At 40.7% G+C, this 26,420-nt stretch overlaps 1 protein-coding gene and 2 long non-coding RNA genes across 6 annotated transcripts in view; 2 read left to right on the top strand and 1 right to left on the bottom strand.

The window, feature by feature from the left end:
* The first annotated feature begins 616 nt into the window (after nt 1–616).
* Nucleotides 617–2,740, top strand: LOC136394582 (uncharacterized). Its single transcript, XR_010749208.1, has 2 exons — nt 617–1,858; nt 2,486–2,740. It is a non-coding gene; the product is annotated as an uncharacterized lncRNA (long non-coding RNA).
* On the bottom strand, nt 1,850–14,656 carry LOC136394576 (uncharacterized). Of its 4 annotated transcripts, XM_066367915.1 has the most exons (3): nt 13,607–13,658; nt 12,802–12,860; nt 1,850–4,595 (listed from the first exon to the last, which is right to left on the bottom strand). In XM_066367915.1, the coding sequence occupies exons 2-3, from the start codon at nt 12,841–12,843 to the stop codon at nt 2,775–2,777; spliced, it is 1,863 nt and encodes a 620-aa protein (XP_066224012.1). In that variant the 5' UTR covers nt 12,844–12,860; nt 13,607–13,658; the 3' UTR covers nt 1,850–2,774. The 4 variants fall into 4 exon arrangements, with proteins under 4 accessions (XP_066224012.1, XP_066224015.1, XP_066224014.1 ...); XM_066367918.1 differs by lacking the exons at nt 12,802–12,860; nt 13,607–13,658 and adding an exon at nt 14,593–14,656; XM_066367917.1 differs by lacking the exon at nt 12,802–12,860 and having other exon boundaries at nt 13,607–13,700.
* Nucleotides 13,822–26,420, top strand: part of LOC136394581 (uncharacterized) — a 33,997-nt gene continuing 21,398 nt past the window's right edge. The window contains exon 1 of the long non-coding RNA XR_010749207.1: nt 13,822–14,049. This is a non-coding gene — a long non-coding RNA (uncharacterized lncRNA). The remainder of the gene's footprint in view (nt 14,050–26,420) is intronic.

Raw genomic sequence — 26,420 nt, 5'->3', positions numbered from 1 at the left:
GGGCCTTTTAAGAGGAACTACCTAGGACTCCAATCAGCCGCAACCAGAAGTTACTGGGACTTCTTTTCCTGGCTCTGGACTCTGGGCTGGGGAGCCTGTGGGACTGGGACCCTTCACTCATCATGGGGGGTACTTCCGCAGCCAAGATACCTCTCCCAATTTTTATCCACCACATGTGGGTGTGGAACCTGCCCGTTCCATGTCTCTTCCCCTCCTACCAGTCTTGAAATGGCTTCTTTAATTTCCAAGTTGCAAAACTTCCATTCAGCCAGATTTCAGGCAATTCTGAATAACAGTTTTTCTGTTGGTTATAGTTTTCATATGGCTTTGGGAGGAGGTGAGTGCTTTGTTTACCTACATTACCATCTTGGCTGGAAGCCCTTAATACATATTTTTTTTCTTTTTATTGACTTTATTGGGATGACACTGGTTAACAAAATTATACAGGTTCCAGGTGCACAGTTCTACAGCACATCATCTGTCCACTGTATTGTGTGTTCACCACCCCAGGTCAAATCTCCATCCATCACCATCTACCCTCCCATGCCTCTTCCACCCTCCCCGCCCCGTCAATCACCACACACTGCTGTTTGTATCCATGAAATTTTTCTTTTTCTTTTGCTCAGTGATAAAAAAATAAATAAATAAAAGATGTGGTACTTAACACAATGGAATACTACTCAGAAATTTAAAAAAAGAAGAAAATCTTACCCTTTGAGACAAGCATGTATGGACCCGGAAAGCATTATGCTTAAAATGTATTTTAAATTTAAGGCACAAAATGCTTATTTCCTTACAAACTACTAGAAAGCAAAATGAATAGAATCATAATGCTCATGGAAAATGCAAACACCTGAGATATATATACAACCAGAATTCTGTAGCATCTATCTTTTAGAAGAACTATTTTCTAAGATTATTTTTAATTAGCTAATGAATTTTACTCTACCAAAATAAAACTAATATATACATAGTATCTTACAGTTTAAACTTTACTCTGATAATTATTCCTATCATGGTTTGAATGTTTGTGTCCCCGCAAAATGTCTATATTGAAATTCTACCACCCAACGTGATGCTATTAGACAGTGGAGTCTTGGGGAGCTGATCAGACTTAGATGAGGTCACGAGGGCAGAGTCCTCATGATGAGATTAGTGCTCTGATAAGAGCCAGGAGAAAGCTTGCTTCCCTTCTTGGTTCTATGATGTGAGAACACAGCAAGAAGACAGCCCTATATGAACTAGGAAGCAGGGCCTTAGTAGACACTGGATCTGTCGTAGCCTTGATCTTGGACTTCTAGCCTCCAGAACTGTGAGGAATAAATGTTTATTGTTTAAGCCACCCAGCCTATGGTATTTTTCTCATACCATCCAAAAAACAAACAAACTATGACAGTCCCCATTTTATGTTTATGGAAAATGAGGCTAAGTGGCAACACATGAAGAAGGAGCTGTGTCTCATCCCCAATGGCCACATGACATGTTGTACAAGTGCCCATAAATGTACTGCTCATGAAATTCTTTCCTCAGCTTTGTTTTCATACTGTAGTGGCCTTGAGGTTTCCAAAAGCTGGTCTCTTCTGGAGTTGCCTCTTCCACACAGCTTTGTCCTTGGGGATAGGTGTCCCCCTCACCTTCCACAGCCACATCGCTCTCACACCCATCTCTCCACTCCTTGGTTTCCTTGTCCATGCTGGCCCCTTTAGACCTGCCTTTCCCCACTGGAGATGTGATGACAGACTCTGATTTCGCCGCAGGGGTCCCCAAACTTTTTACACAGAGGGCCAGTTCACTGTCCCTCAGACTGTTGGAGGGCCGCCACATACCGTGATCCTCTCACTGACCATCAATGAAAGAGGTGGCCCTTTCGGAAGTGCAGTGGGGGGCCGGATAAATGGCCTCAGGGGACTGCATGCAGCCCGCGGGCCATAGTTTGGGGACGCCTGCTAGATCCACACTAACATGGTAGTCACTCAGTACATGCGGCTACATATATTTTAATAAATTAAATAAAATTTAAAATTCAGTTCTTCAATCACATTAGCCACTTTTCAAGTACTCAATAGCCACATGCGGCTAGTGGATACCATACTGGACAGCACAGATTATAGGACATCTCCTTTAATTCAGAAAGTTCTATTTCACAGTGCTATTCTAAAGAATATGCAGAAAAGTCTCAAGTTAAGTAAAACATGTATGTAATCAGTCCTTAAGTCAGGGGTCCCCAAACTTTTTACACAGGGGGCCAGTTCACTGTCCCTCAGACCATTGGAGGACCGGACTATAAAAAAAACTATGAACAAATCCCTATGCACACTGCACATATTTTAAAGTAAAAAAAAAAAAACGGGAACAAATACAGTATTTAAAATAAAGAACAAGTAAATTTAAATCAACAAACTGACCAGTATTTCAATGGGAACTATGGGCCTGCTTTTGGATAATGAGATGGTCAATGTGCTCTCACTGACCACCAATGAAAGAGGTGCCCCTTCTGGAAGTGCGGCGGGGGCCGGATAAATGGCCTCTGGGGGGCGCATGTGGCCCGCGGGCCGTAGTTTGGGGACCCCTGGTAGGGCCCTGGAAAGGCAAAGAGGCATTCTTCTTTTTTGAAGAGAGACCTCTGCTCTTGTTCAGCAAATGCAAATAATAAAAGTATGTTTCCAAGACACTGGCCTCTTGTTCTGGTTTACGTGGTGGCTCATCACTCCAGGAGAGGCTATCGCCAACATTCTGGAGTGGGAAGGATCCCTTCAAACCAGTTTTGGAAATATTTATGGAAGTGGGGTAATTTGGAGAAAGTGTCTTTTCCTTCTTCTCATGAGTTGTTTGCCCGGTGACTGCTCGGGGTGTCTGTACTGATCCATCATCCATCTTTGTGGTGGCAACTGGTCAAACCAAGTGCTGCTGTGTGCACCACGTGCCTCTACAGTGGGTCCACAGAAGACACTGGCTTCCGAACGTCCATGAAACACAGCATTCTCCACGGGGCCCTCTGACACACTCAGGGTGGGGCTGGCAGTTAGTGGGGTCTCGTAACTTTCAGGATATGGTAGGTCAAACTGCCTCTGAGTTATTGCGGCAGGACTGCTTTTAGCAGAACTCCACACACTTCTGTCTGGACCATCTCCTGGCGCTCTCCCCAAGACAGTCTTCCCTGTGCTGTCCGTGATGGCAGGTTCCCACTTAATTTTATGCCTAATATCAGTTTGGGGGGACCACAGAGGGAACCCCACATTGTCTGATTCTTTTCTCTTTCTACTAGAGCTGTCAGAAGGGGGAATTAGTTGACCCACAGGCAGTCTCTGGAAGGGGTCTTCCCCTCTGGAGATGTCATCCTTGAATTCCACTGTGACTTCCTGGGAGGTCACCACTGGGGACCCAACTGCTCCTGGGAATTCCTCTCTGATTTCAGCCTCCAGGAGTGTCTCCCAAGGAGAAGAAACATGACTTGGCACCATAGTTTTTGACTCTAGTGTACACTCATTTATGGGAGACAGGGAAATTCCTGACAACCCTCTCCACTCCTTGCCTAGAACTCCACTGCGAAGTATCCCTTTACTTTCTCCAGGTTCATCTGAACATTCCTCCTCTGAGCCATCTGCCAGTAGAGTCCAGAAGTAACCATTTCTGGGTGGGCTCTGACTGGCTTCTTCTAAAATATTACTTTCTTCAGAAGCGAGTCTGAGTTGTGGTTGAGCCCCCAACCTCTCAGGAAACATCTCATTTTCATTTGGGGTCTGAATACAACTATCTTCTACTCTGTTATACTTTTGTTGGGCCAACTCTTCCTGCTGAAGCCCATCAAGAGGGCACCGGGCAGCTCTTCCCTCTCCTTCATTCCTAACTGTAGTTCCTTGCCACCCACAACACTGACTATCTAGAAAACCCTCCTCCTGGAAGGAACATGAAAATTCTGAAGACAAGACCATTTCTGACAAGTTATTTTGGGGTCTTAAAGAGCAGCTGTGACTATCTGTTTGTGTACTGGACTGGTCTTCTCTGAGCAGGGCTGGAGATTCAGATGGCCTGTCGTGGGCATTTCTTTTACTTGCTAGAGCTTGCGAGCTCTGACAAAGATCAGACGGAGGGAGTACTAGAGAACTCATGGGACTCTTCAATCCACGCTCCTCTAGAGGGTTGGACAAGAACTTCTGGGCCCAATCAATAACATGTCGCAGCTTCTGTATCTCAGGCACCAAAGTATCAGCCAACAGATGGAGGTCAAGTTCCATCGGGCAGCTCTCCGTCCAATGTCCCTGCTGGTTCCTCTGGTCCTGATACCGCTCTGCCTCTCCAGGAGCCACCGTAGGCACTTCCTGGAGCTGCGGTCCCTTTCCAATTGCTAAAGAACGTGGTGATATATGCGGTCCTCCCAGCCCAAAGGTTTGATTTTCTGAAGGATTCAGTTTGGTGTCTTGTGAAGTTGTCAACACCTGTTGACTGTCATTTCTGGAAGCACCACCCTTGATGATCCCAATGCTTTCAAAGTAAGCCACACGCTTGGCTCGTAAGTGTTTCAGGTTACAGGTTCGAGGAGTGTCTACTTCATTCCATGGAGAACATCCAGTCAGTGTGGGGGGTAAGGGATCCATCTGTAACAAAAGAGGCATGCATTAAAAATAAAAACATCAATCACTCTTCTATCTACAATGTGATCCTACTATATCCACTAACATCCTACAACCCAACTAACATTTTGATAAGAACTTGAAGTAGCTTTGTAATTACAAGAGCAAGGCAACTTAATGTATTAAGAGAAACTAAGAAGAAATTCACCAGTAAGGTTTTATCACCTTAAGTCATACTCTGGGTCATAGTCACTGACTGAGAAAGATTAATTTTGTATTTTGCAGGGGACATATGCCAATTCAGTGAATATAAAATAGAAAATGACTTTTAAATAAAGTTAATCTGATTTATTTCAAGATTTTTCTATGGTTTCATTTCCTTTTTATTTTACTAAGTATATCAATTATAATGAGTTTTATAAATGGCATAGTAATTTTAAAAGAACAAAAAGAAGCAAGTCTAAAAGAGAACAGAGGAGAAAGAGGACAAGATAGGAAAAGAAAATTTATTCAGAACCACGTAGTACAACCATCTCATACCAGTTTATCTTTCCTACTTACCCTGCCAACCAGGTCAGGACAGCAGAAAGAACCAGGATGATGGAGACAGGCAGGGCAGAAAGGCTCCAGAGTGGGCAGAAAAAGCCTGGAAGTGACCTCAAGGTCACCTGTCAATAAATATACTACTAACCAAAATTGGACCCCTGACAAATCCACACTTAAAATAATTAATTGCAGCCTTTTTTTAAAATCATTTTTTAATTTTTTAATTATAGTTGACATGCACAATAATATTAGTTTCAGGTCTACGACCCAGCAATTAGACATTATATAACTTACTAAGTGAGGGGTTCCCAAACTTTTTACACAGGGGGCCAGTTCACTGTCCCTCAGACCATTGGAGGGCCAGACTATAAAAAAACTATGAACAAATCCCTATGCACACTGCACATATCTTATTTTAAAGTAAAAAAACAAAACAGGAACAAATACAATATTTAAAATAAAGAACAAGTAAATTTAAATCAACAAACTGACCAGTATTTCAATGGGAACTATGTTCCTCTCACTGACCACCAATGAAAGAGGTGCCCCTTTCGGAGGGGCCAGATAAATAGCCTCAGGGGGCCACATGTGACCCACGGGCCATAGTTTGGGGACCCCTGTACTAAGTGTTCATCCTATTAAGTCTTGTACCCATCTGACACCAGACAGTTACTGGAATATTATTGACTACATTCCCTATGCTGTACTTTACATCTCCGTGACAACTCCGTAACAATTTATACTTCGTAGCCCCTTCACCTTTTTCACCCCAGTCCTTTATCCTTAATGTAAGGCAAGCTTTGCAAAACAGAACCCCTCTTTCTTCCTCCCTCTGCCTAATTCACCCAAGTCTCCCCTGGGATATCTCCTGTAATTTGAAAATTACTGATATAAAATATACCCTTCAGAAATTATTATTTTATACACAGAGTTCTTCAGCATTTTTGCCATACATGGTCAGCCTCAGAAAAATTTTTTATGAATGAATAATGAATGCAAGCACACCTGATACAAATAACTTAGAGATTTACAGCCTGTTTGTTTGACCATGTTTCACATGTTCTTTCCTTTGATATTTACAATGATCTTGAGAAAATTTCAGATGTGGCAAATGAGGTTCAAAGGCATCAGCAATTCGTCCAGAATTACACTTGCCAAGCCAAGAACAGAAGTCAACTCTTTCGGTCCCAAGCACAGGGCTCTTTCATCTACTTCACTGTGAGTCACAAGTACTAAAATGGGACTCTCCATTCTGGGGCAAGACCACCCCTCCTGCAAGGTCTTCAGGAGAACCAGCCCATTTTGAAGGGATTCTTGGTGTTTAAAAACATCACTTTTTAAAAAATTACCAATACTGTGTGAAATAGACATCTCTGAATTTCTCACCATTACTATCACCGGGTGGACATGACCCTGACTTAAGTAAAGAGTGTATGTCCCAGACATCACTTGATTTTTTTCAAATGATGGACACTTTTTAAAAAGGACAAGGTCCATTTGACCTTGTCAAAATGGTTCCAATTTCAAAAGGGTTATTTAAAACATTTGGTACCTACTCCATGTTCTAATCTCGAGCCAAGATTCTTAATTCAGCTGCCTTTTACTGAGGAGCTACTGTGTGGTATACACAGGAGGAATGATGGAAGCGTGGAGCTTAGGTGCTTCGAGTCTAGAGGAGACAGAGGAGCAAACAGATCCCCGATGTATGGCTGTGTTCTTCAATGTGCTGGGTGATTCTAGTACGGCCTCATGCCAAGCAATACACTGAACTTGGCCCCTTATTTTTTTCTAAAAAAATAAAAATAAAAATCTAAGCACATCAAGTACTCATGTTTGTATTAGCCTTTCTGATTTCCAAGAAGTGGTAGACTGTGTAACCCAGAGTATACAACTTCATTAACCCTTATTCAACTTGAAGTAGATCTGATTCCAATCAACAGGGGTTTCTTCTTCCATCCACCATTCCCTGTACAGGACACCAGCTCCTCAAACCTCTTTTATGCTGGGTAATCAGGCTCTCCTCAAACCTCTGTTTATGCTTCGAGCTTACATACCAAAAGGCCCCTCCAGTTACTGAATCCAGTTTATTTATCAGTACCGCTAGGACATGGTAGTATTAATGAACATTCTTCCTCTTAGTATTAATGAACATTCTTCCTCTTAGACAAGCCAACAGTGCAGTGTGCTGTGCATGACTGCAGGTGCTCAGGAGCAGGGGTCCACTGGAAGGGTATACCAACAGACTCCTGGAGAGGTGATGCCTCAATCGAGACCTGAAGGCTAGTCCTAATGTTCCAGGCAGAAGGACCAACATGGGTGGAAGTTTCCAGATGAGAGAAGTTATCCAGAAGAATGTTGACCCAGGCAGAGCCACAGACTCACAGGGTGGGGTGAGTCACAGTTACTGGAGGGAGTTAGAGTCTCTATCTGAGCTTATTTGAGAATGGCCTGAGTCATGAACAAATGACACTGTAATTCACATAAAAACAACTTCTGAATTCAGGAGTATTTTGACACTGTGTATTTTCCTAATTTGTATATTTCAAGAACAATGACTGGCATGTTATTTTTGGAGAAAATTTTTCAAGTTGAAAGCAAGACCTTATATTTATGTTTCATTGACCTAGGTATAACCTCTATCCTCCCCCATCTTTGTTTAGTGACCCATGCTGCTTAGTGTCCTCAGGTGTCATTTAACTCTATGTCAAACAGGAAATCAATCACATCAGTAAATGCATTCCTAGGTGTTACTAAATGACAATAAATTATAATCCTATAATAATAATGCTGATACTACATATTACTAAATGGATACCTTTTATTAAACATGTATTTATGCACTTTGACAAATAATTTCTGATGACACTGTCTGTCCTGGAAGTAACTGATATTTGCATCATAGAATTTTCTTGGGGAAAGAGACCCATTCATCCTAGAAGGCAAGGGAACCTCCAGACTGTTTCCATGGTGGCTGCACCAATTTCCATTCCACCAACATTGTACAAGGGTTCCCTTTTTCCTACAATCCCCCCAATGCTCATCATTTGTTTCTTAATAATAGCCATTCTTACAGGGGTGAGGTGATGTCCCATTGTGCTTTTGATTTGCATTTCCCTGATGATTACTTATGCTGAGCACCTTTTCATATACCTGTTGGTCATGTATGTCTTCTTTGGAAAAACATATTCAGATCTTCCACCTACCCATTTTTAATCAGGTTATTTTTGTTTTTGCTATTAACTTTTATGAGTTCCTTATATATTTTGGATAGTAACCTTTCATCAACTATATGGTCTGCAAACATTTTTCCCCATTCTATAGGTTGCCTTTCATTTTGTTGTTTCATCTTTAAAAATAAAAAATAAAACTACCATAGGTTCCAGCAATCCCACTTCTGGGTACATATCCAAAGGAAACAAAATCACTATCTCAGAGAGATAGCTGCATTGCCATGTTCATTGAAGTTCATGATAGTCAATATATGGAAACATATATTGGTATTGATGAATAAATGGATAAGAAAATGTGAAATAGATACATCTATATATATCTATCTATATAGATATCTATATCTATAGGTCTATGTCTATCTATATCCATATATTATTATTATTCAGCCACAAAAAGAAGAAAACACTGCCATTTGCAACAATATAAATGAATCTGCAGGACATGATGTTAAATAAAATAATCCAGACACAGAAATGTCAAAAACTGCATGATCTCACTTATATATGAAATCTAAGAAATTCAAATTCATAGAAACAGAAAGTAGAATGGTGATTAGGCCACTGGAGGAGGGAAATGGGGAGATGTTGGTCAAAGGGTAGAAATTCCCAGACATAAGATAAATAGTCCTGGGGAGCTATGATATGGTGACTATATTTAATAATACTGTATTGTATACTTGAAATTTGCTAGGAAAATAGATCATAAGTATTCTTACCACACACATACACAAATGGTAACTATGTGAGGTTAAAAAAAAGGCAATTATAAATAACAAAGAACTATTTTCCAACCCAATGCCTTTCACTCTGCATTCTACAGAGTTTCAGGGTTGCAAAGAGGATCAGGGTTGCAAGGCAGGGGCTTTGGAAGGCCAAGGAGATGGGCAGGTCATGCACTTCAACTCGAGAAGTTCCATTACATCTTAAATTTTGAGACTGTCCTTAAGGAAAGGGTTCTCCTGCTAATAAAAACGTGGCAAATTCATTGTTCAACATAATTGTTTTACAGATGAGGAGACTGAGGCATGGAATGATTACATAACTTGTCCAAGGTCAGCCAGATGGAGCACACCAGGGCCAGGCCCACAGGCTGGGCTCCATGGTGCCACGTGGTAGGCGTAGGGCACTGGAGCAGTTCTCAGACCACAGCACTCTGGCATCCCTCATGCAGTATGATCACCCACCTCACACCATGCCAGCTCACCGTGGTCGCTACACCACTTACTGTCTGTACCAGGGCTTGGAAACTCATTGCACATTGCTTCTTTAGCCATGCTTGAATTATTATTATGTTATTATTTGAATTATCTGATTTTTTACCAAAACATTTATTTTGAAACAATTCAAATTTACTAGAATAGTTGCAGCTACAGTAAAAATAAAGTGACCAATCATCCCCATTTGCCGGGGACTGAGGTGTTTCCCAAATAGAGGACTATCACTGTTAAAACTGGGACTGTTCCAGGCAGAGAGTGGGTGGTTACCCTAAATTTAAAGAACTATTTTCCTTTGAGAGAGTAAGCTGCCAACATAATGCTCCATCCATCACTTGAGTACATTAGTGTAGGTTTTATACAAACAAGGTCATTTTCCTTCATAACTTATAACTAGCAAGGTAGGAAAGTAATATTGACCCATTATGACTATTTTATCCTTAGACCCCATTCAGTGTTCACCAATTACCCTAATAATGTCTTTTCTAACAAAAGGATTCAGTTCTAATTCAAGTATGGCATTTAGTTGTCATGTATCTTAGGTCTCCTTCCATCAGAAACAGTTCCTCCATCTTTCCTTCACTTCAACAATGCTTTAAGGAAGCCACAGCTAGTTTCTCTGACGATGGTCCAAGTTTCTTTAGGGCACATATCATATGCTATGCTAGTGTGCTCCAGAGCACCAAGCAGTTTTTATTCTTGTAGAAGATGATCCATAAATAACTGATCAACCAACACCAAGTTAACCAGCAGAGAAGGCAGCCGTGATTCCACGGCTGTGCTGAACTGGCTGTGCTCAGCAACAACTAAAACTCTAAAGAGCCAAAGAGCCTGGTGCTCACACTCTAGCGAAATAAAAAAAAAAAAAAAAAGGAAAGACTCTTTCCCTCAGTTTCTGATGTCTCTCCATTCTTTTGTGAAGTCAAGAACATTTCATGCCAGGCTGGCTCCAATAGCCTTGGCAGCACTGGACTAACTCAGGAAGTGATACTGAGACTGTGAAAATTAGTCAATAGGGCCTTTTTGGTCTCAATTTTCTACCCATTTCTAATTACATTACACATTGCCTTAAATTGACCTTATTTTTGTCATGATGCAGATTTGGATGTCATTAGGGCCACAGTGAGGTCAAGATGACTTGGTTCTTGCCTAGGCCACCTGAGCCTGTCACTTGTTAGAGACAGACACACATATTCAGAGAGAGTAGGACCACAGTCATGCCCACAGTTGCTGCGTCTCAAGGAATCAGTGATTTTTGGAAACCCAGTGCTTTTTGCCCAGCTTCCTTATTGTAAACAAAGACAGCATAGAGACCCATTGTTAGGAAGTTGCACTTCAATGACTTCAGAAATCCAGAAATCAGTAACTTATATAGAAAAAAATAAACCCTTGGTGTGTTTGTGTGTGTGTATTATTGTCTAGGATATCTATGAACAACTGTGTAATCATTACAACAATAAAAATAGTAATTGCGGCCTGACCTGTGGTGGCACAATGGATCAAGTGTCGACCTGGAACACTGAGGTCACCGGTTCAAAACCCTGGGCTTGCCTGGTCAAGGTACATATGGGAGTTGATGCTTCCTGTTCTCTTCCCAGCCTTCTCTCTCTCTCTCTCTCTCTCTCTCTCTCTCTGTGTGTGTGTGTGTCTCTCTTCTCTAAAATGAATACATAAATAAAAATAATTAAAAAATAATAATTGCTAACACATAGCACTTAATGTTTTGAAAACAGAGAACTTGCCCAGGGTTACACAGCTAATAAGTAGAGGAGCCAGAATTCTAGCCCATACCTACTGGTTCCAGAGTTCTTGCTCTTAACTCACTTTTAATTATTTAGTTGGCTCATGTATTGACATAACCAATACATAGCACAAGTTGTGTTTTTAGGTCCCAAATGACAGGTGATTACTTCAAACACAAATAGACTGGCCTGCCCATGGAAAATAAAGCATCTGAATTAAAACAAACAAACAACAAAAACCCCAGTTTTAAAAGCATCATTTATAATTACTTAAGAGTATAGTGTAGAACTGGCAGTGTCAATATACGTAGATAAACAGATGTTTGCTTAATAACTCTGTGTCTCTTTTCTTGTTGAATACGAAGATATTTTTCAGACCTCAGTGCTTTATTATTTCAATTCCGTTTCTTGCAACCCACTAAAATCTTGTAAGAATGAAGCTTTACCTCCCAGCCCCTCCTCAGACAGCAGTCTGCACATGCCACCTACAGGCATTAACAAGATGCAGGTTTTCTCCCCGGCAGCCAACAAGATTGCTTAGCTGACTGTCATCCCTAAAATGCCTAGGAGGCGGAGTGGAAGTCAAGGCAAAGGCAAGGGAGATAGCACAAAACCCAGCGACATTGAGAGGGACAGTGGGGGCGAGGGTAAATAAAGAAAAATGGTAACTAAATGTGAGAAAAGAAAATCAAAGGGTTAGCTACACTAATATAAGGGCTGGGGAAACCAGGACAGAGTGCATCAATTGCAGACTGGACACAGAGGTTATCTTTCACCTAAACCCAAACCACCAAGCTCTCAGGTAAATGATTTCAATTCAAAGGAGATTCTTCTTCTAGGAAGATAAACCAGGAAACACAACACAGGCTTTAAAAAATACTATATATTTCACAGTAAACATTCTCCCTTCAAACCCAACAGACCTCATTGTTCCGTCTCTGGTTCTTAACACAATACCTGCTTAGTGTAAAAACAGAACAAAACAGCCTGCAGCTCCATCTGGACAAGCCTAGGATAGAAGGAGCTGATAGAGAAAATGCTTCTAGTTTTGCCAGCCCCTATTTTAAAGTAGAAGTTTCAGGATTCCCTAAGCCAGGCCCCAAGTTAAAAAAACAAAACTGTTCTCTTAATGAGGAGCTCTCTTCCAGTCTCATCACTTTGCTATTATTCATAGTTTTTTCTCTCTCTTTGTATGCATGGCTTGTTGAATGGCTAAAGAATAGCACACTTAGGCCCTGGCCGATGGCTCAGTGGAAAGAGCATCTGCCCAGCTTACGAACACCATGGGTTTGATTCCAGTCAGGACACACAGGAGAGGTGACCATCTGCTTCTTCCCTCATCCCTCTCCCCTTTCTCTCCCTTTTCCCTCCCATGACTAGTGGTTCAGTTGGTTCTAGCTTGACCCGGGCACTGAGAATAGCCAGGCTGGTCCCAGCATGTCAGTCTCAGCTCCTAAAAATAGCTGGGTACTTGAGCATTGGCCCCAGACAGGGTTACCAGATGGATCCTGGTCCAGGAGCATGCAGGACTCTGCCTCATTATCTCCCCTCTCTAACCTGAAAGAAAGAAAAAAGAAAATAAAACAAAAGAAAAGGGAAAGGAAAAGCACACCTACAGTCAAAATTTTACCTAGAGAAAAAAGTCTACCTCCCCCTTGATCACTACTACATTTTAGAAGCTCCACTAAGCAGTACGTATGTGGCAAAAAGTACAGATTTTGGAGTCAGGCAAGCAATCCTGGGTTTAAATCCCAGCTCCACCACAAGTGATCAGTGTGTCTTAATTTCCCCCTTCATAAAAAGAGAGGTGTGGGGAGTGGGGCTTACACTCCCTCCCTACCTCATGCTGCACGAATAAACGGGAATGAGATGTTCTAAGTGCCAAGCTCAGCCCAGATTCTTCTGAAAACAGTCTGTGCATTCCCACCTGCGCCTCCTGAGAACCTGACCTACTCCATCAGGTTCAGCTGCGACAGCAGCTCTCGAAAAAGAAAAGCAGAACTGGAGAGTAAAGTAAGGCCCAGGAAGTCCGAGGTCTGGGAATGAGCCCGGTGTGGCCAGTGCCTGGCACAAACGCATAAGCCACATACACGCCTAAGTGTCTCCCTGCACCACAGGAAGACCCTGCAAGCACAAGTCATGGATTCTTTCAGTCAGAGGTCAACCAGTACTAGAAAGACATGTTACTTGTATTCCCTTCCATCCTCCAAAACAGAAACAAAAAAAAAAACTCGTTAAGTTTCTTTTTAAAAGAAATGGACACAAGAAATACTCAAATTAATAATAATAATAATAAAAGTTACTTCTTAGCTTGTTTGTCCTGAACGAAAACCCTCCTTTCTCAGTCAAGCCGCGGGCTCTGGACCGTACAGCCCTGAAACCAAACGTCTCGCTGGCGGCCTCGGTCGCCATGGAAACCGCGACGGCGGCGGGGCGGATCCCTGGCATGTGGGAGGGGCCGCCCAGGGGCTACCAGGGAGACGCCTGAGTGGCTGCGGGAAGCTTAGAGTGCGGAGTGAATGCAGTGACGTCTGGGTTCCCGTGATCTGCGAGCTTGGCCCCTGCCCAGGACACGGAAAGGGGGAAAGAAAGTTGCTTCCAGTTCAGAATCTCCAAATCTGACCGATGATCAGAATCACCTGTATGGACCCCAAATTCTCACTGTAGAAACTCAGACCCCGTTCCCACTCCTGGCCTGATCAATCAAAATCTCCGCGGCGGGGACCCGGAATCTGGATTTAACCAGGTGCTTTATAGGGTCGGAAGGTTGGGAGACACCGCCTTCGAACGCCCTCACCCCCACCCCATAATGATAAAAGAATCTGCAACTCAGTATCCTCCCCAGCAGCTCCCAAAGGCGGGGGATGGGAGGGTGGCGGAGATAAGGAGCCGGGGAGGTCCTTAGAGTTAGAAACGCAGAGCCCATGCAGTTCCTGAACTGAGGTGTGAGCGGCTCTTCGCGGGTTTCCCACATGGGGGCAGCGTCGCTCTTCGCTCCTGTTCATTGCGCAAAACAGTGGTCCACGGTGTTTATTCCAGTTAATTCTGGTTGCAGTCTCGTTAATATAAACTCGTTTAGAAAGCGGAGCTTGAATGCTGAGAGATGTCTCCTTAGGAAGAATGGGGCAGTAGCAGAGCCAAGGGCTGTAAATGTGTGAAACTCTTAGCTCCAACTCTTGGTTTACACTTAGGGTTGAGAACAAAGAATGCAGGCTTGTAAAGCAGTAATGTTCTTGTGGAGAATGACGGTGTGCATAGACAACAGATTTCTCAGCCCTCTGAGCCTTACCTTTTATTGTGAAACCTCAGGATTGATTCAGACATCCGCGGTTCTGGCTGGACTTGAAGGCTACGCCTGACCCATGGAAAACCGCGAGTCTCATCTGCTCACTTTCAGGAGGCGATGAAATGGGGGAGGGACTCACTTCTGCACTAATGGGAATCCCCATAGTACAGTCCTTCCTGACAGTAAAACCGGGACCTCTAATACATATTTGCACAGCCTGTCTGAGAGATTGAGGGGAGGCTCAGCTCAATAAAAGGGTATAATCTATGGGTCTCTAGTATCCTGTGTATTTAGTTAACATGCCTTTTTCTGATAACCTGTCTATAGGTCTGACTTGTGTTATTACTGTGTGTTATATCATTAAGTAAGGACAGCTTGTGCTATATTAGCCTAGACCTAAAAGGTACTTCTTCCAATTCACTCTTCTGAATCATGAGTTATTGTTAAAACAGGGTGAAGGGACTGCCATGATTATGGCCAAGTGAGCAGGCTACAACATATCCCTTGTGATAATAGTTGTTTTACACAAGAAAGAGCCCCACAGTCACATAAGCGTGTGAAACATTTGATTAAATGTATTCCTTTAGGTCAGGGCTTTTTTTTTTTTTCAGCAGCTTTCCTAAATTAAAAGGGATATACTGTGACTCCTCAAGATAAAGCAACTGCGTGTAGCATTGCTCACACTTCCTTCCCATGGCATATTTTTCCTAAGACTGACGTGCAGAGCAACTATTCTGCAGAGCATATCTTGGGAAACACTAAACTGGAGTAACAGTGACCTCCCCACCAAGTCTGTGTAAGGTTGGATGGCACAGAGCTGTTGGGCACTTCCAGTTTGCCAGCGTGAAGGTGGAAAAAGAGATTTGGGCTGCCTTCTTCAAGACAGGATGGGAGACTTCATTCGAAACACAGAAGATAAAGAATTAGATTGCCAGGAGGACACATCACTAGTTAATTTCAGGTGCTTGACATTGTTTAGTTTACAGGCAGACCGTGTTTTATTGCACTTCTCTTGAGTATGGTCCACAGATGTTGCATTTTTTACAAATTGAAAGCAAGCAAAAGATTGACTTGCTTGGTTACAGTGATCCTGAATGCAACCTGTGATATCTTGAGGTATGCCTGTATTTAATCCTTGTAACCACTCTCTGAGATAGCGATCGTTTTATCCACATTTTAGAGAAAAAGAAGCTGACATGAATTACTCAAATACCACACCCAAGCTTGTGTAGGCAGGAAGTGATGGGGCTGGTATTTGGAGCCAGACTTAGTCTATGACGGATCCCAGGCCGAGCACCAGGGCAGCCAGCAGCAGATGGGAGCACTACGGCTTTCGTTTTCATGAGTAATTACTGGTGAAAAGTAGGAAAGAGAGGGCAGTCAGCTCTCAAATAGCAGGAAGAAAGCCTCCTGTGTCAGCTTTTGATGGTGGGCAGGAGGTACCTCCTTCGAAAGCTAGACAATTAGGAAAAATTAGGAAATTTATTGAAACAGCGCCAAAGCAAAAACTTAGTGACTGAGAGAATTTACATAGAGGCAGCAGAGAATCAGTGTGACTTTTAAGTTTACAGGTTTTGCTGAATGAGAGAAGGTAATGCCATTAGTCAGGCTTGGCCATAGAAGCAGAACTAGGGTTTTTTATTTATTATTAAAAAAAAAAAAACTTTTACATTTTTTTCCATTTTGTTTCAGTGGAAAGATAATGAGTTAGCCTTAAATAGAACAAACCTAAAGATCCACTTGTATATTTAGATGAACCAAAAACAGGTGTGGAATTGGGGCTAGGTTCTGGATTATACTAGTTTAGATTACAGATGCTACTTACAATCATTAGCATAGATAGAATCAGCTGGGAGAAAAATGTTTTGTGAATAGAGGACAGACATTTCAGGATACCAGAGGAGAAAGCAATTTTGAAGGTGACACAGATGGTCCTTAAAACTTTCTGAGTTTTCCATCTTTTGCTATGCTGTACACAGACACAGAGCAATAGCTATGTTGTCTGCAGAATAGAAACTCAACATGGCAAAGTAGAGAGGGATTTTTTCACACTAAGACTCAATTTCCAGAAAGCATTGACTAGGAAAACTTCTCTCTCCTGTTTTTGGTTCACAGTCAAAGAAAGGCTAAATCCACAGAATGAATGAATCAAAATAAACCTTCACATAATAAACCATAAAAAAAAAGTCTGTCCATTGAGCTTGCTCTTAAATGCTTGCTATCATGTGTATTCTGCAGGGCTCACAGTAAGGCCCATTTAAGCACCACAAAGATGCTTTCTGGAGTTCAGGAGACTGTGAGGTCAGCTGGTGGAGTTCCTCCTGGAGGGCTCCTCCTATCAAAAGACACATCCAGAATGCCTTGTAGTCTGCAGATCTGGCCCAGAGTTAGCCAGATTCAAAGCACAGGTCTGAAAGAGAGAGTTACCAGGCAGCGTCACTGTGTGAAACTGAATAAGAACTCCCAGTGAAAGTGAGGATCAAAAACTAGAAGCTGGAAAAGGCTCACACACTCAGCTGCTGAAAGAAAAGGGCCTGGGGCCTGCTGCTTTCATGTGTGGTTACAGTGATTAACTAGCAGGTGCAAGTAGTGAGTGTCAGAAAATACCTGGCAGCTCTCAGACTTGAATAACTCTTTGATAACAGGCAGTATCCAACCTTCAAAAAATAGTGTATTCCCAAAGTCATTTATGTCAGTTGTTTGAACCTGGAAATGCTTTCATTCTCAGAGCGAGTCCTCTAAATGTATTTGCCCTTGTAGGTATTCATTCATCCTGTAGTAACCAAAAGATACTTAATAAACACCTGTGTGCTCAGTATGACTGCAAAACATTTAACAATGAACAAGCAGACAAAAAATAGTCTCGCTATTGTTGAGCTTTAATTCTAGTGGGAGGAAACAGACAATAAGTAAGAAATAAGAAAAGTATGTTGTATCTTAGATAATAAGAAATGCAAATAAGAAAAAACAGGTAGGCTGGAGGAAAGAGGTAGGTGGGCTGAGGCATGTGGTTGAATAAGGACACTCAAGCAAGGACCTCAGAGTTGCAGAAGTTAACTGTGAAGGTACGTGGGGGGTTGGCATCCAGAGCTGAGGGGAAAGCAAGTGTAAAGGCCCTGAGGTGAGAGAATGAAGGCATGTTTGAAGACCAGAAAGGAGGCGGTGTGGCTGGAGTAGATTAACAGGAGAGAGAGAGAGGAGATGAGGTCAGAGAAGCAGTGGGGAGCCTGGGACTATAGAGTCTTGTCTTCCTTTGACTTTTTCTCTCAGATAGGAACCTGTTGGAAAGTTTAGAGAAGAAAAATGGTGTGGTCTGACCTTTTTAAATATTGAGATAAAATTCACCTACCATTAAATTCACCCATTTAAAGTATACAAGTCAGTGTATTTTTATTTATTCAGAGTTGTGCAACCATCAGTTTCCAGAACATTTTCATTGTACCTAAAGAAGCCCTGTACACGTTAGCAGTCATTCCCATCCCCCAAGTCCTTGGGAATGAATCGTCTACTTTCAGTCTCTGAATTTGCCAAGTCTGGACATTTTATAAAAATGAAACATGAGAAAAGAACCACCCAAAGAGATTAGAAGTACTGGCTGGTACTCACACAGGGCAGGGACTAGTGCCTGTTCCCTTCATCATTCATGGCACTTTTGGTAGAATACACACAGGATTCTTGTCTCAGAAGTAGGGAAGTTTTAGCTCTTCAACAAATTCTGTTCCACACTCTTCTAACAGACCTTAAAGCAAGACCCACCCAAACTGTTTCTAAGAAACCTAGATTCATCTCAGAACAAAGCAAGAGTATTCATAGGAATACAGAACTATCCAGCATCTAACAATGTGAAATTCACAATGTCTGGCATCCAATTATTAAAAATTACCACTTAGAAAATTATCATGTATACAAAGAAGAAGGAAAATGTGACACATAATGAGATTGAGATAAAATACATACAAATAGTCACTGACTTACAATGGTTCAACTAAAAATTTTTCAACTTTTCAATTATTAACTAGAACTTCTTGTATGATGTTGAAAGGGAGAGGTGTGATGGGTTATTCTTCCTGTACCTGCTCTTAGTGGGAAAGCTTCAAGTTTCTCACCTTAAGTATGAGGTTAGCAACTGTAGTTTTGTGTGTGTGTGTGTGTGGGGGGGGTGTGTGTAGATAATCTTGATGAAGTTGAGGATGTTCCCCTCTATTCCTGGTTTACTGAGAGTGTTTATCATGAATGGATATTGGGTTTTGTCAAATATATTTTCTGAATCTATTAATATGATTATTTGATTTTTTTTATTTAGTTTGTTGATATGATGGTTCAAGTCCAACAGTTCCTTGTTGATTTTCCTGTCTGGATGATCACGTCATTGTCAAAAATGGAATATTGAAGTCCCCTACTATTATTTTATTGTTTTCTATTTCTCCCTTCACATCTCTTAGTTTTGGTTAACATTTTTAAGTGCTCTGATGTTGGGTACATATATATTTACAATTGTTATATCTTCTTGATGAATTGACCCCTTTATCATTATATAAGGACCCTATTTGTCTCTGCTTACCATTTTTCTGTTTAAATATTATTTTTTCTTACATAAATATAGTGAACCCTGTTCTCTTTTAGTTTCCACTTGCATGAAATACTTTTTTTAGCCGTTCACTCTGTACCTATGTGTTTCCTTTACACTGAAGTATTTTTTAGGCAGCATAGAGTTGGGTCTTCTTTAAAAATCTTATCCAGCTTCTCTTCTTCTGGAATTCCAAAAAGTTTTAATTGATCTCTTTGGTGATATCCTATAAATCAGGTAGGCTTTCCTCACTCTTTTCATTCATATTTCTTTTTTTTTCTCTAACTGGATAATTTTAAAATTCTTGTCTTAAATCTCAGATATCTTTTCTTCTGCTTGATCAAGTCTGCTAATGACCCTCCCTACTGCATTACCCATGTAATTCATTGTATTCTTCACCTCCAGATTTTTTTATTTGCTTTCTGTGATTTCTGTCTCTTTGCTAAACCTCTCATATTGTTGATGAATTGTTTTTATGATTTTGTTGAATTGTCTTTCTGTGTTTTCTTTTTTCTTTTTAGTCTTATTTTTATTAATTTTAATGCAGTGACATTGATAAATCAGGGTACATATGTTCCGAGAAAACATCTCCAGATTATTTTGATCTTTGATTATGCTGCATACTCCTCAGTCAAAGTCAAATCGTCCTCCGTCACCTTCTATCTGGTTTTCATTGTGCCTCTCCCCTCCCCATACCCCCTCCCTTTCCTTCCTCGCCCCCTCCCCACCCCTCCACCCCACTCCCTGTTACCATCACATTCTTGTCATGTCTCTGAGTCCCATTTTTATGTCCCATCTATGCATGGGTTCATATAGTTCTTAGTTTTTTCTGATTTACTTATTTCACTCCGTATAATGTTATCAAGGTCCATCCATGTTATTGTAAATGATCCAATGTTATCATTTCTTATGGCTGAGTACTATTCCATAGTATATATGAACCAAAGCTTTTTAATCCACTTGTCCTCTGACGGACACTTGGGCTGTTTCCAGATCTTTGCTATTGTGAACAATGCTGCTATAAACATGGGGGTGCATTTCTCCTTCTGGAACCATTCTATGGTGTCCTTGGGGTATATTCCTAAAAGTGGGATGGCTGGGTCAAAAGGCAGTTCGATTTTCAATTTTTTGAGGAATCTCCATACTGTTTTCCACAGAGGCTGCACCAGTCTGCATTCCCACCAGCAGTGCAGGAGGGTTCCCTTTTCTCCACATTCTCGCCAGCACTTATTCTGTGTTGATTTGTTGATGAGCGCCATTCTGACCAGTGTGAGGTGATATCTCATTGTGATTTTAATTTGCATTTCTCTAATGATTAGTGATGTTGAGCATTTTTTCATATGCTTATTGGCCATCTGTATATCCTCTTTGGAGAAGTGTCTATTCATTTCTTTTGCCCATTTTTTGATTGGATTGTTTGTCTTTCTGGTGTTGAGATTTACAAGTTCTTTATAAATTTTGGTTATTAACCCCTTGTCAGACATACTGTCAAATATGTTCTCCCATTGTGTAGTTTGTCTTTTTATTCTGTTCTTATTGTCCTTGACTATGCAAAAGCTTTTTAGTTTGATATAGTCCCATTTGTTTATCCTGTCTTTTATTTCCCTTGCCCGTGGAGATAAATCAGCAAATATATCGCTGCGAGAGATGTCAGAGAGCTTACTGCCTATGTTTTCTTCTAAGATGCTTATGGTTTCACGCCTTACATTTAAGTCTTTTATCCATTTTGAGTTTATTTTTGTGAATCGTGTAAGTTGCTGGTCTAGTTTCATTTTTTTTGCAGGTTGCTGTCCAATTTTCCCAACACCATTTGTTGAAGAGGCTGTCTTTACTCCATTGTATGCCCTTACCTCCTTTGTCAAATATCAGTTGTCCATAGAGCTGTGGGTTTATTTCTGGGTTCTCCGTTCTGTTCCATTGATCTATGTGCCTGTTCTTATGCCAGTACCAGGCTGTTTTGAGTACATTGGCCTTGTAGTATAGCTTCATATCAGGAAGTGTGATACCTCCCACTTTATTCTTTTTTTTTAAGATTGCTGAGGCTATTCGTGTTCTCTTTTGGTTCCATATAAATTTTTGGAATATGTGATCTATATCTTTAAAGTATGTCATTGGTATTTTAATTGATATTGCATTGAATTTATAAATTACTTTGGGCAATATAGACATTTTAATGATGTTTATTCTTCCTAACCATGAGCATGGTATATGCTTCCACTTGTTTGTATCTTCCTTGATTTCTTTTATCAATGTTTTATAATTTTCTGAGTACAAGTCTTTAGTCTCCTTGGTTAAATGTACTCCTAGGTACTTTATTTTTTTGGTTGTAATAGTGAAGGGAATTGTTTCCTTAATTTCTCTTTCTGACTGTTCATTGTTTGTGTATAAAAATGCCTCTGATTTTTGAGTATTAATTTTATATCCTGCCACCTTGTTTTTTTGTGTGTGTGTGTTTTTTTCTTTATTTTTTTATTTATTTATTTATTTTTTCCATTTTTTAGAGAGGAGAGGGAGAGACAGAGAGAGAGAGAGAGAGAGAGAGAAGGGGGGAGGAGCAGGAAGCATCAACTCCCATATGTGCCTTGACCAGGCAAACCCAGGGTTTCGAACCGGCGACCTCAGCATTTCCAGGTCGACGCTTTCTCCACTGCGCCACCACAGGTCAGGCCCTGCCACCTTGTTGAATTCATTTATCAGGCCAGAAGTTTTTTGCCTGAGACTTTAGGATTTTCTATATATAATATCATATCATCTGCAAATAATGATAGCTTTACTTCATCTTTTCCAACTTGAATGCCTTTTATTTCTTCTTCTTGTCTGATTGCTGTGGCTAGGACTTCCAGGACTATGTTGAATAAGAGTGGTGAAAGGGGGCACCCCTGCCTTGTTCCTGATCTTAAGGGGATTGCTTTTAATCTTTTCCCATTGAGTATGATGTTGGCTGTGGGTTTGTCATAGATGGCTTTTATCCTGTTGAGGTATGTTCCCTGTATTCCCACTTTCCTGAGAGTTTTGATCATGAATGGGTGCTGGATTTTATCAAATGCTTTTTCTGCATCTATTGAAATTATCATGTGGTTTTTCTCCTTCCTTTTGTTTATGTGATGAATCACATTGATAGATTTGCAAATATTGTACCAGCCTTGCCTCCCAAGAATAAATCCCACTTGATCATGGTGTATGATTTTTTTCATATATTGTTGGATCCGGTTTGCTAGTATTTTGTTGAGGATTTTAGCATCTATATTCATCGGGAATATTGGCCTATAATTTTCTTTCTTTGTGTTGTCTTTGCCTGGTTTTGGTATCAGAATTATGCTCCCCTCATAAAAGGAGCTTGGAAGTCTTCCTTCCACTTGAATTTTTTGAAATAGCTTGAGAAGGATAGGAGTTAGTTCTTCTCTGAATATTTGGTAGAATTCATTTGTGAAGCCATCTGGCCCAAGACTTTTCTTTTTGGGGAGCTTTTTGATAACTGTTTTGATGTCATTTGATGTAATCGGTCTGTTTACGTTTTCTGATTCTTCCAGGTTGATTTTTGGAAGATTGTATGTTTCAAGGAATTTGTCCATTTCATCTAGGTTGTCTAGTTTTTTGGCATACAGTTCTTCATAGTATTTTCTTACAATCCTTTGTATTTCTGTTGTGTCAGTTGTTATTTCTCCCCTCTCATTTCTAATTTTATTTGAGTCCTCTCTCTCTTTTTCTTGGTGAGTCTAGTTAAAGATTCATCAATCTTGTTTACCTTTTCAAAAAACCAGCTCCTAGTTTCATTGATCCTCTGTATTGTTTCTTTAGTCTCTATGTCATTTATTTCTGCTCTGATCTTTATTATTTCCTTCCTTCTACTACATTTAGGCTTTACTTGCTGTTCTTTTTCTAGTTCTTTTAGATGCAGGGTTAAGTTGTTTAGTTGAGCTTTTTCTAGCTTCTTAAAGTGTGCCTGTAGTGCTATGAACTTCCCTCTCAGTACTGCTTTTGCTGTGTCCCATAAATTTTGAGTTGTTGTATGCTCATTATAATTTGTTTCTAGGAATTTTTTTTATTTCTTCTTTGATCTCATTGTTAATCCATTTGTTATTTAACAACCTGCTATTTAGTTTCCATGTGTTTGAGAATTTTTGAGCTTTTCTGTTGTGGTTGATTTCTAGTTTCATGCCATTGTGATCAGAGAAAGTGCTTGATATGATTTCAATCTTCTTAAATTTTTTGAGACCACTTTTGTGCCCTAACATGTGGTCTATCCTAGAGAATGTACCATGAGCACTTGAAAAGAATGTATATTCTGCTACTTTAGGGTGAAAGGTTCTGTGAATATCTATTAAATGGAGTTGATCTAGTGTGTCCTTTAAGTCTGCTGTTTCTTTGTTAATTTTCTTTTTTGAGGATCTATCTAATGATGTTAGTGGTGTATTAAAATCCCCTACTATTATAGTGTTGCTGTTGATCTCACTCTTAATATCCATCAAAGTCTGCTTTACATATTTAGGTGCTCCTATATTAGGTGTGTAGATATTTATAATAGTTATATCTTCCTGTTGGATTGCTTCCTTTATCATTATGGCCTTCTTAATCTCTTACTATATCCTTTGTTTTAAAGTCCATTTTGTCTGATATAAGTATTGCTACCCCAGCTTTTTTTTCATTTCCATTTGCATGAAATGTTTTTTCCATCCTTTTACCTTCAACCTATGTGCATCTTTTATTTTAAGATGTGTCTCTTGTAGACAGCATATGTACGGGTCCTGTTTTCTTATCCATGCAGCTACCCTATGTCTTTTGATCGGATTATTTAATCCATTTACATTTAAGGTTATTATTGATATGTAGTTGTTTATTGCCATTTTATTCTTTAAAGCTGTATTCCTCTTTTGCTATATTCTTTTCCCACTTTGATCTGTTTACACCATGCCCCTTAACATTTCCTGCAGCATTGGTTTGGTTGTAATGAATTCCTTGAGGGTTTTTTTGTCTGGGAAACTTTATTTCTCCTTCAATTTTAAATGATAGCCTTGCTGGATAAAGTAGTCTTAGTTGTAGGTTCTTCTTCTGCATTACTTTGAATATTTCTTGCCTTTCCCTTCTGGCTTCAAGTGTTTCTGTTGAGAAGTCTGATGTCATCCTTATGGGGGCTCCTTTGTAGGTGATAGCCTTTTTTCTCTAGCAGCTTTTAATATTTTCTCTTTATCACTTAGCTTTGGTATTTTAATTATGATGTGTCTTGGTGTAGGTTTCTTTGGGTTTCTTTTTAGTGGAGTTCTCTGTGCTTCTTGAATTTGTGAGAGTTTCTCCTGCATTAATTTAGGGAAGTTTTCAGCTATGATATGATTGAACAAAGCCTCTATCCCTTGTTCTTTCTCTTCTTCTTCAGGAACCCCTATGATGCGGGTGTTATTTCTCTTTATGTTGTCACAGAGCTCTCTAAGAGTTTCCTCAGACTTTTTGAGTCTCTTTTCTTTTTTCTTCTCTGCTTTCATGCCTTCATTCCAGTTGTCCTCCAACTCGCTGATTCAATCCTCAGCTCTACCCATCCTGTTTTTAAATCCTTCCATTGTGGTCTTCATTTCTGATATTGTATTTGTCATCTCCGACTGATTCTTTTTTAATATTTCAATATCCTTTTTTATACTTGCTATTTCTTTATTGAGGTGTTTGTGATGACCATCCATTGTTGTTCTAAGATCCCTAAGCATCCTTACAATCATTATTTTAAACTCTGCATCCGGAAGTTTGATTATTTCCATATCACTCAGTTCATCTCCTGAAGGTTTCTCTCGGGGTTTCATTTGGATTGCACTTTTTTGTCTTCTCATTGTGTCTGGGTTTGGGGGTGTTTTTTTTTTTTTGTAGAGCTGGTTGAGTCTAGGCTTGGTGTTGTCTGCCTCCAATTTTTACTTGTGTTGTTTCTAGGTCTTCTTGGGTTGGCATCAGCTATTATTTGTAATCCACTTTAGGATTTGGGCCCTTTGAAGTCTTGATTTGTTTGTTTTCTTAACAGGTGATTGTCTTGTTTGCTGTTCTCAGCAGGGGGCTTATTTGAAACTGTATCCAGGAATGTGGTAGGTGTGACCTGAGGCTCTGAAGTCCTCTTCTGCCAGTTAATCTCTCTGGGGGCGGGTTGCTTTCTCAGCTTCAGTAGGGGGAGGTGTATCTCAGATCTCCATGGAGACCTGAGTTACTGCCCCTCCTCACCACTTCTTGTTTTCAGCTGTGTCTTGTTGCGCTGATTGGAACTGGAGAGATGTCTGTATCTCTGTGACCTGGAAGTACAGTGATACCTCGGTTCTCGAACGCCTTGACTTTCGACCAAATCGGTATTCGACCAGGAAATTCGAGAAAATTTTGTCTTGGAATCCGAACAAATATTTGGAACTCGAACGTCCGAGATTAGCCGAGTTGAGCCGAATGGCGTTCATTCGGCCGAGCGCGCCTTGCCTGCGTCATCAGTGTGAGTCACGCTTTGTCACACTTTGTGGAGAGAGAGAATCACGTTTTTGTGGAGAGAGTCACGCTTTGTGGTGAGAGTCACGCTTTGTGGTGAGAGTCACGCTTTGTGGTGAGACTCACGCTTTGTGGAGAGACTCACGCTTTGTGCACGCTTTGTACACTGAATTTAACCCTTAGACATGGGTCCAAAGAAAGCCAGAAGTGGTAATGCAGACAAAGGTAAGCAGAAAGCTGTGAGAACAACGATTGAGCTGAAAAAAGAAATCATTGCCAAATATGAACAGGGCACACGTGTTTCAGATCTGTCTGCTGAGTATGGCATGCCAAGATCTACTATCTCAACTTTCCTTAAGAATAAAGCTGTTATAAAGGCTGCCAATGTTGCCAAAGGTGTTACATTGTTAACAAAGCAAAGGCCTCAGATAATGGAGTAAATGGAGAAGCTGCTTCTTATTTTCATTAAAGAAAAAGAGTTAGCAGGTGACAGCATCAATGAAGTCGTTATTTGTGAGAAAGCACCAGTAAATAGGCATATTTTTGGGGCTTGGAACAAATTAATCCAGTTTCCATTATTTCCTATGGGTTTCATTGTTTCGGTTCTCGAACAATTTGGTTCTCGACCGTTCTCCCGGAACGAATTATGTTCAAGAACCGAGGTATCACTGTACTTTTGTATTTTGCTTTGTGGAAGGATCAGCCCTTCCCCCAGTTATGGCTGCCTGCTGCACTGAATGAGTCAGCTTTTCATGTCATCACCTATATTTCTCTCCCCCTCACCATCCGTCTCTCTCTCTCTCCTTCCTTTTTGGAAGACAAG

Source organism: Saccopteryx leptura, chromosome 2 (assembly GCF_036850995.1).
Source record: "Saccopteryx leptura isolate mSacLep1 chromosome 2, mSacLep1_pri_phased_curated, whole genome shotgun sequence".
In the NCBI taxonomy this organism is placed as follows: Eukaryota; Metazoa; Chordata; class Mammalia; order Chiroptera; family Emballonuridae; genus Saccopteryx; species Saccopteryx leptura.
Note: the sequence above shows the minus strand (reverse complement) of the source record. Positions and strands in the feature narration are given on the sequence as shown.

Bases quoted from the DNA above. Each gene is read 5' to 3' on its own strand.
- LOC136394576 (XM_066367915.1), bottom strand. From the start codon at position 12,843: ATGAGGCAGAGTCCTGCATGCTCCTGGACCAGGATCCATCTG. The intron at 4,596-12,801 runs GTAACCCTGTCT...CTTTTGTTACAG, and splicing joins CCTGGACCAGGATCCATCTG to ATGGATCCCTTACCCCCCAC.